The sequence below is a fragment of the Aplysia californica genome, unplaced genomic scaffold (genome assembly GCF_000002075.1).
Source record: "Aplysia californica isolate F4 #8 unplaced genomic scaffold, AplCal3.0 scaffold00437, whole genome shotgun sequence".
Taxonomy (NCBI): Eukaryota; Metazoa; Mollusca; class Gastropoda; order Aplysiida; family Aplysiidae; genus Aplysia; species Aplysia californica.
In genome coordinates this window covers 548627-559140 of record NW_004797707.1, presented here as the reverse complement: position 1 = coordinate 559140, position 10514 = coordinate 548627, and the positions used below count along the sequence as shown (strand labels likewise).

Here is a 10514-nt window from a genome sequence, read left to right as displayed (position 1 = left end):
ATGATACAAGACATCTTGAGCTTTTTTAGTAAGAGTTTAAATACAAGTAAGTTTTTACAGCATTTGAAACACAAACAAGTCTTATAAGTGCTGAAGATTAGAGGTGTTACTAGAGAGGAATACACAAAGAAAAAAAAGAAGGAGGGGAGATAAGGACAATTAATGTTTGACAGGAAAGGAGGAGCAAAACTACACCAGAGCACCCACCAACCACCCATTCTTTGAGGGAGGTGTGGATGATACACGACACTGAGAGACTTTTGTTTTGTTTTGAGTACAGAGAAGCACACTGATCCGATAACGGTCATTTAATGTTAGGGAAAAGTAAGACAGATAGACAGACAGAAACAACAGAGGGAAAGAAAAGAAGTAGTAGCAATCAGTGGTGCCCTCCAACACATAAGAAGAAAAAAAAGACATGTTTAAGCTCCCCCATCCTTCTTCTGATACACCTCGGTCTGGAGAAAGGAGTACGGGTCGGTGCAAAAAAAAAAAGAAAAAAGATTCTTAAAATTGTGAAGTGCCAAGTTTATGCTTCTTCACCCCTCTAGGGTACTTGAGATAAGAAAAGGAAAAGTATCTCCAGATAACATGCTAAAGAAGTCTACAGAAAGATAAGACAAAATATGACAGATATGAGAGTATACTACGACACTAGATAGACTTTTAACAAAAGCGTATGGCATGGTCAGATAAAGTAACAGAAAATATGAGATGAGATGAGATATGACAAATAAGATAACTACAATCATCACTGTCTTGTTGCCTCTGTCGGACGTGGGATTCATCGGGTCATTCAAGCACAAATGTACATTTGTAACATACACAAAAATTCTTCTTAAGACACATACACAGACGCACATACAGACAGACAAACATCCCTACCTTTTTATCTCTCTCAGACTAAGGATTCTCCAAGTGTCACACAGACACATAGACAGACGTACACACAGACAGACAAACGTCCCTACCTTCCATCCTCCATCAGACTAAGGATTCTCCAAGTGTCACAGACACACAAACAGACATACATGCAGAAAGACAAACATCGGTACCTTGCCACCTCCATAAGACTAAGGATTGTCCAAGCGTCACACAGACACATACACAGACATACACACAGACAGACAAACGTCCCTACCTTGCCACCTCCGTCAGACTTTGGTCTCTCCCAGGTGAGGCTGACAAAGTCGCCACCAACTTCTGTGACATCGGGGGTGCCGGGGGACTCGGGGGCATCTATAGAGGAGGGGTGGGGGGGGGGGAGAGGGAAGATGTAAAGTGTCACTCACAGATGGACTGAAATACACAAATTCTCAGATTCTTTTTTCCTTCCTCACCGTCCGCCTGCCCTCCCAAAAACAATATATAAAAAAAGCCCCCCAAAAAAACAAAAAAAACCCCCCAATCTAAAACCCCCAAACAAACAAACAAAAACTCATTTTCTCCATTAACCTAAAACATCCCCTGCCAGTGCTTCATAAAGCAAAGCTAACTCCATTTATAATTTGAGTCAATAATCTGACTGAGAGAATTACACGTCAAGAGTAGTTAAGCTCTAAATCAAATAAACAGAAAAAAGTGAAAAAATTTTTGAGGTAGAAGTGTTGCTTCATTTTTAGCCAATATAAAGATTAAAATAGAAATAATTTCTGTTATCGACAAGTCACCAGTTATGCTCCTTTCAACCCAACGCATATTTTCTGGAAAAAAACAACAGCAAAAAACAGAAGGAAGAAGCAAGTTAAACATCAAAATTGGTCACTTTTAAGGACAAGCGGGCTATCCCAGATTTTGGGGGTTTTGAGAAATCTTGACCTACACCAAAAGTGGGGATTGTCCTAACTTTTCCTAAAGTTTGGTTTCATTCGTGTATATATTCGTTTGGTTATAGAGAAAACTCTCCTTGCCTTTAAAAAAAACTGAACAAGGGTTCAAAAACTTTACTTCCGATTTTCTCAAAACAGCATTTTACGGGATAGCCCCCTAGTGCTTAAAAGCGACCAATTCATTGAGGCTGCGTCCATACCGAAAGGCATCTTGGCTACAATGGGGTTCTCAGCCTGCAGGAACTCTCCGGGCCCGTTCTCAGTGACAGCTGCCACACGGAACAAGTACTGGCTGTTCTCGTACAGACCTTGGACATCAATGGACGTGTCCTGGGAAAAAAAGTGCAAATGTTTTCAACATGCCTTGGTTTGGTTTCATTCTGACTACAGCGGAAGCTTTTTCTTTTACTCAAATGAGGTACAACAGATCTTCTTTTCACACATGTTAAACTAGACCATCTTATAAAAAATTAAATTTAATCATCTTTTTCCTGTAATCAGATGAGGTATAAAAGATCTTCTTCTTTTCAAACATGTTGAACAAGATCATCATTTTAAAAGATGAACTTAAAAAAAAATCAAACTCACACTTCTATTATTTATTTGTTTACTTGTTTTCTTTTGGCTTTGATTGGTTTGTAGTATAAAAATAGGTATACAAGATGATTGTTCATTCTTGTGCAAGGCTCGAATCATTAATCACATCTTTTTTAAAAATCAAATACACTATCATATCACCACACCACTCGAGACATCCGTCGCCTCAGAACTATTTTGTCCACAGCGCACTTTATATTTAACCCTATCCTTATGCCCTGGGGTGATTTTGTACCCCCGGGGTTGTATGCTTCACATTTTAGAATACTTCTAATGTGAAGATCTCTTTGATACTTTCAGTATTTCTCAAAAAATCATTTTGACAGACTGCTATGCAAAGCATACTGATAGGATTAACGAGTTTAACGAATAAATTTCCTCTTTGGAAAAGGGTGGCACAGAGTTCCCACGTCGTATGGATATGATGGTAAAAGACGATGTACGGATAGGGTTAAGTACACTTTGAACAAAATAGTTCTGAGGTGGTTGACATATCTATACCACAAATACTGGCAAAATCCAACAAATAATAAAAAGAACTTTGAAAAATCTGTGTGTCCGTCACGGTGTGTAGCGTACCTTGCAGTGTGAGGAGACGGTGACCCAGTAGGGTTTGCCGATCTCCTGACGCTCCACCAGGTAGTTTGTGATGCGACCGCCTCCGTCCTCCTTGGGCGGCTTCCAGGCCAGACGGCACGTGTTCTTGGTGATGTCAGACACGGCCAGCGGACCTGTGGGTGCTCCGGGCGGGCCTGGGAGGAGGGGCAAAGGTCATAATATTACATACAGATACAGAATACATACAGGAACAGAATACATACAGGAACAGAATACATAGAGGAACAAAATACATAGAGGAACAAAATACATACAGGAACAGAATACATAGAGGAACAGAATACATACAGGAACAGAATACATAGAGGAACAGAATACATAGAGGAACAGAATACATACAGGAACAGAATACATACAGGAACAGAATACATACAGGAACAGAATACAAGCAGGAACAGAATACATGCAGGAACAGAATACAAGCAGGAACAGAATACATACAGGAACAGATACAAGACAAAGACACATTACAAACAGAAACAGAATACATACAGGAACAGATACAAGACAATGACAATACATACAGGAACAGAATACATACAGGAACTGAATACATACAGGAACTGAATACATACAGGAACTGATACAAGACAATGACACAATACATACAGGAACTGAATACATACAGGAAGTGATACATTCAGGAACAGAATACATACAGGAACTGAATACATACAGGAACTGATTACATACAGGAACTGATACATACAGGAACTGAATACATACAGAAATGATACATTCAGGAACTGATACATTCAGGAACACAATACATACAGGAACTGATACAAGACAACGACATATTACATACAGGAACAGACACAACAATACATACAGGAACAGATACAACAATAAATATACTGAAGTAAAATATGGTGGCAGTTCTTGGCTTGTGCATGGCTACAGGGGAGAAGATAAATGGGGCCCCTTTCTTCATTTTGCTTGGATTTAAAAAAAACCCACAAAACCCCCCCCCAAAAAACCCCAGATAAGAAAGTCTTAAAATCGAAACAAGAACTGACAATGACCAGAGTGAGCAATACTTACTGACAACTTTGAGCTGGAATGGGGCAGAGACTGTGCCACTGTCGTTGCTGATCTCAATGGTGTATTTGCCAGTGTCATCTCTCTCAGCATCTGAAGAGAAAACAATCACACACAGTCAGTTTAGCGAAAGATCTTGTCAGTATGTTAGTAGGCTATTTTAGAGCCTATAAATGGCTGCTTGCACTGTATGCTTCCCAGGAAGCTGAGTTTGTTTCAGAATGCTCTCAGGTCTGCTGGGGTAATAGTATAGATTGTGAAGCGCATAGAGCTTGCTGTTGAGAGGGGATTTGCGCTATACAAATGCTATCTATTACTATTCTTGATGAAAGCATAAATGAATAGATGGATAGAAAAATGACAGTGACTCGTCAGTATCAAATGGACATGAAAATATTAATGGTCAATAGAGGTGAAAATGTATCATGATATCTTTCTTGTTGTATCTCCATTTTTTTAAACAGTGAAAACAGTTCATAACAAAGAGTGAGCTTAAGAAGAAGTCACATTTTCACTGTTAAAAAATGGAGATACTACAAGAAAGCATTGGGGTCGGGAGTTCAAAACATGAAATAAAGATTTCCCATGGCAGCAGATATGAATGCGTCTAATGGACCAAAAATAAACATGACAAATCATAGCGTCATCTGCTCACAACTGACTCACAACTGATATAACATAGCTTCATCTGCTCACAACTGACTCACATAATATGACATAACATAGCTTCATCTCCTCACAACTGACTCACATATGACATAACATAGCTTCCATCTCCTCACAACTGACTCACATATGACATAACATAGCTTCATCTCCTTACAGCTGACTCACATATGACATAACATAGCTTCATCTGCTCACAGCTGACTCACATATGACATAACATAGCTTCATCTCCTCACAACTGACTCACAAATGACATAACATAGCTTCATCTGCTCACAACTCACTCACCTTTGATGACAAACGTGACAAAGTCGTCGAAGGGCGAGATCTTGATGCGGTCTCCCTCCTTGACCTCCTTGCCATCCTTCTTGACCTTGATGTCGAATGGCCCGGTGCCGCTGAAAGGCAGTTTGACCTTGAACTGGTCTCCTGCATCGACCTTCTGGTCGCGCAAGTCTTTCTCCAGTTTGGGGGGAGCTGTAAGAGAAAGAAACAATGGACATACAATGGTCAGTGCAACTCTTGAAGTTTGGTTTGTTTTGTATGCCTGATCAAAAAAGCTTTTACACCACAAAAGAAACTAGTTCGTGGGTGGTTGGTGGGTGCTCTGATGTGGTTTGCTCCTTGTTTCCTATCAAACATCTATCTTCCTTATCTCTCCTCCTCCTCCTTTTTTGAGTTTGTTACTCTCTTGTAACACATCTATTCTTCGGCACTTATAATACCTTATTATGTTGCAAGTGCCGCAATCTCTTAATAAAACTAAGAAACTAGTTCCTGGGAACTCACCCAGCACCGACAGATGGCAGGAGCATGACTCTCGTCCAAGGGCGTTCTTGAGCTCACAAGTTATGTCCCCTGCGTCCTTGTCGTAGACCTCATTGATGAACAGAGTGTACGTGTCTCCGTCCACACGCACGCGATTACGGCCGGCGGAGCCGAGCTCCACTCCGTTCTTGAACCTGCAAGAGTATTGTGAGAAAAGGATTAGTTCAAAAATATAGTAGAAACAAGTAGTAGTCTTTCTGTTTTAGTTAGTACAGAAATGTAATAATAACAAGTAACCTTTCTGTTTTAGTACAGAAATGTAATAATAACAAGTAACCTTTCTGTTTTAGTACAGAAATGTAATAGTAACAAGTAACCTTTCTGTTTTAGTTAGTACAGAAATGTAATAGTAACAAGTAACCTTTCTGTTTTAGTACAGAAATGTAATAGCAACAAGTAACCTTTCTGTTTTAGTTAGTACAGAAATGTAATAGAAACAGGTAACCTTTCTCATTTAGTACAAAAATATAACAGAAACAGGTAGGCTAACCTTTTTTGTTTTAACTACAGTAAGTTGGGTAGGATAAAAAAACTTACCTTGCCTGGATTTATGTTTTAAGTAGTCGCATGAGAAATTAGCACACGAAAACAAAGTCACTGTTTTGTTAAGATAGGTAGACTTTAAAAAACACATCAACCAAACCTTGCTCATTCATCTCCCGTTTGAACCAGGAAGAATACAGCATGTGGCTCCCGCCATGTTTGATGTGCAAGCAATGAACACTTTTGTAAATTGACATTCTCTGTCTCTCTCTGTCTCTCTCTGTCTCCCTCTCTCTCTCTCTTTCTCTCTCTCTCTCTCTCTCCTCTCTCTCTCTCTCTTTCCTCTCTCTCTCTCTCTCTCTGTCTTTCTCTCCCCTCTCTCTCTCTTTCCCTCTCCCACCTCTCGCTCTTCATTTTTCTTCAACACTCTCCCTCCTCCCTACTCACCACAAAACTTCTGGTTTGGGCGTGCCTGAGACCTCCACACTGAACTGAGCCTCTCCACCAAGGGGAGCCTTTGTGTTCTGAAGCTTCTTGATGAACTCTGGGGCCGAGCCGACTGGGGGGACAAACATCAGAATGATCATTTAAAGATAAAGGACATGACTGCTTGGTGCATGTGTTGGTAGTAGAAAAGAGGCACATTATAATCAGCACTGTGGTTATGACTGCTACTTGGTAGGGGTAACCTCAAAACAGTATTAAAAAATTTGTTTTTGTTAAATTTATTTTCTTTTTTAAACTTTTAAATTCCAATAATTGATAAAATCCTAAATATCTAAAAGGAGATGTTCTATACAGAAAAACCACCCAAAAAACAAAACATGTGTAAAAGATTAGTCCACTCTTCCTAAGGGCTCAACGTGATAATATAGACCTACTGAGAGGTTAAGAAAGGGAAAATAACATTTTTGAAAAATAAAACTGAATCATTATGCTTTATTTCCATATATCATTGATGAAGACGACTCCATTATAAAAAATATTTTACACACTTTTGCATGCTAGCACAAATTCCTCCCTGCTGTTATATTATGGTTATGATTCACAGTCAGATAGCAGATAAGGAACATACCATAGTTAATCTAACATAGCAGACCACCAAAATATGTGTCATGACGTGATGAAATCGGACGCTCGTCAATTTTTGGGCATGTGGAGTCATTGATACCATCTGAAAGCTTACTCATTTGCCTTGCTTTCTATGAAAAAAAATATCCTTATCGCTTGAAAAGAAGTCGAAATATTTGCGATTGAAGTTGAAGAAGGTGGGATAGCCTGGCTTCAGTGGTTAAATTAATGAGAAAATGGCCACCAAAGTTTGGTGTAATTTCAATAGCTTGAGAGTCCTTGAAAACTGAAAATTAGATATTATATTGTGCCTTTAAACAAGGTTTTTCAATAAAAATTCACATGGAAATGTGTTTTTATAAGGACACAATATGTGTTTTTATATGGACACAGAATGTGTTTTTATAAGGACACAATATGTGTTTAGCCAAAAAACAAAAATTTCTATAAAAATTACCAAACTGGAGGAAAAATGCCCTTTTCTTCGATTTCATTATTTTGACGAGTGCCTGATTTCACCACGCTGCCTCACCAATGTGCTACGGTTGATCTCTACCAGCATAGGACAAAGATGTTAAGCAAATCTGGAGGTACAAACTGAGAACCTACCGACTTTCTCCTTGATCTTGACAGGTGCGCAAGGCAAGCTGCACTCCCCGGTGCCAGCTGCGTTGATGGCAGCGATACGGAACTCGTACTCTGAGTTCTCGGCCAGTCCGGACACGTTGAAGTTGTTGTCCAGGATGGGGAACTCATTGGCCTTGAGCCAGGAGGACATTCCCTTCTCTCGCTTCTCCACAACATAGCCTGGACAAGGAATGTGAAACATTTTTAATAATAATAATAATAAATAAATAGCATTTGTAAAGTGCATGTCCACGCTCGACAGCAAGCTCTATGCACTTTACACTATATTATTACCCCAGCAGACTATAGAACACTCAGAAACATTCTCAGCTTCCAGGGAAGCATGCAGTGCAAGCAGCTGGTTAAGCGCTCAAACAACTACAAACTGACAAGATCTTTCACTGTCTATAGCTGGGTATCCATTCCCACCTGGGTGGAGTGAGGAAAATTCGTGTAAAGTGTCTTTTGGTCAATGAGTGCTTCTAGTACACAGGCTTCCCCCCCCCCCCTTCCTTCTCCATCATGTAGCCTGGACATGGAATGTAAAACACTTGGTCAATGAAAGCTTCTAGTACACAGGCATTCCCCCCCCCTCCCTCCCCCCTCTCCTCCACCACGTAGCCTACCCATGAATGTGAAACATGCAGTGTGTAGTTTATCATTACCATACAGTAAACTTATTTATTATAGCAATTTCTCATTCCTAAGAATAAGGATGGATTTGTTTATAGGTAATCATCACTTTTTAATCTTGTCTCCTTAACCATACCATGCTATTGCAAAAATCATCTTAATCAATTTAACTCATTCGTGAATTTCGTAAATAGTGAATTGTAAAAGTGATGTGGCTGTAGAAATTCAAGGAACCTTGACAGAGAATTTACACGAGAAGTAGTGCCACACCTCTTCAACTTACAGAATAAGAAAATAAAGAATAAAACATTAGACCTTTTTTTTTCAATTTTTTAAAGATAAGACAATCCCGAATACAACAAGAATCTTGAAAATGCTAAAAACAGAAACAGACTCCAATTTTTATAAACAAAGCAATGCCAATGACAATCTTTATTCATCTCCCAAGCAGAAATTTATCTTGGTCGTTAACAAACATCGGTAGACGTTACAAAGGTTTGGTGCACTCACGCATACACACAACAAGACAGGACATTAGTAAATACATGACAACCCACTCCGTAAAGCATTCTCTCTCTCTCTCTCTCTCTCTCTCTCTCTCTCTCTCTCTCTCTCTCTCTCTCTCTCTCTCTCTCTCTCTCTCTCTCTCTCTCTCTCTGTTTGTGTGTTTCATTTTTGGCACTGTGTGTTCAGTTACCTCACCCAAGTTTCTAAAAGAGATAAGTGTGAGTGCACAGACATCTTCCCCTCACATCCCCCCCCTCCCTCCCCCCCCCCCCCCTCACCTGTGATCTTGGAGCCACCGTCGTTCCTCGGTTTGTCCCACTTAAGCTCCACAAAAGTTCTGCCCACTTTAGCGGCCTCTGGGACTCCAGGAGTAGATGGCTTGCCTGTTGGTGAGGGAAAATGAGGACATGTTGTAAAAACATGATACATAAAAAATTGTGTGGCTCAATATTAAGTTACATTTCTTAACCCTATCCGTACGTCGTGTTTTACCATCGTATCCATATGACGTGCCACCACTTTCCACAGTGGAAATTTACACATTAATCCAATCCGTACACTTTGCATAGCAGTCTGTCAAAATGACTTTTTGAGAAATACTGGAAGTTTCAAAGAGATCTTTGTACTAGAAGTATTCTAAAATGTGAAGAATACAATCCCGAGGGTACAAAATGACCTCAGGGAGTACGGAGTACTTATTGATTACTAGATGTTCAGAAGTAATAAGCCCAATATTTTTCCCTTTTTTTTTTACTGCATTTTCTTAATTTGTGGAATCAGTTGATTTTTAAAAACACTGTTTATGGTATTTTCGGAGATAATTTCCCCCTGTTCTAGGAATTCAAGGTATGTCACATGGCACCTCCCAAAGGATAAAGATTTAAATAAGAAAACCTACAAAACAATAAAGAGAGAAGGACAAATCTGACTGCCAGCAAACTACTGTATCTGTGGAGACGGTTGGACAATACTTACTGTACTTGGGCTTGACGTGTACGGGTCCCGTGCTGTCGCTGGGGTTACCCAGACCCGCAGAGTTCTTGGCGCGGACACGGAACTCATACTCTGTGTCGTTGTCCAAGCCCTTCACTGGAGACACAAGACACACAGAGACACATGAGGATTACACATCCTGGCATTTATAATAATTATAACAGTAATAATTATGATAATAATAATGATAACAATAATTATAATAAATATACTAATACATAATGAGGATTTATATAGCACCGAATCCCCAGAGGCAATTAGCACTGCAGAAAAAGCATATTGCAAGACCATTTAACAACACACACACACACATACACACACATACACACACTTTGCCTCCCTTATGACCACCACCTTCCCTTACCAATGCCTCTTTTATGTTAATCACCAATGCCCATCACTCATTCCTACTATAAATGCCCACCTCCTATCCCCTATCTGCTATTCCCAGCACCCCTCACCAGTAATAACCATCCATGCTGCCTCCCCCACTGCCCATCATCTATGCCTCCCAAATGCCCCTCCTCCCTCAAAGGCCAACTTTCCCAAGCCCTCACCTATGCCCACCATCGTCCCCCCACCCCCCAACCCCAATTTCCCCATCATCACTCCCCAGTG

At 40.1% G+C, this 10514-nt stretch overlaps 1 protein-coding gene across 1 annotated transcript in view; it reads right to left on the bottom strand.

Moving 5' to 3' along the window:
• LOC101852563 (twitchin) overlaps window positions 1–10514 on the bottom strand; it is a gene marked incomplete in the record, with an annotated part of 226069 nt that overhangs the window by 34290 nt on the left and 181265 nt on the right. Inside the window, 10 exon segments of the mRNA XM_013086125.2 lie at window positions 1142–1239; window positions 2030–2159; window positions 3006–3178; window positions 4089–4178; window positions 5043–5231; window positions 5544–5716; window positions 6513–6624; window positions 7746–7943; window positions 9182–9286; window positions 9879–9992. Coding sequence (XP_012941579.1) covers window positions 1142–1239; window positions 2030–2159; window positions 3006–3178; window positions 4089–4178; window positions 5043–5231; window positions 5544–5716; window positions 6513–6624; window positions 7746–7943; window positions 9182–9286; window positions 9879–9992 — 1382 coding nt within the window.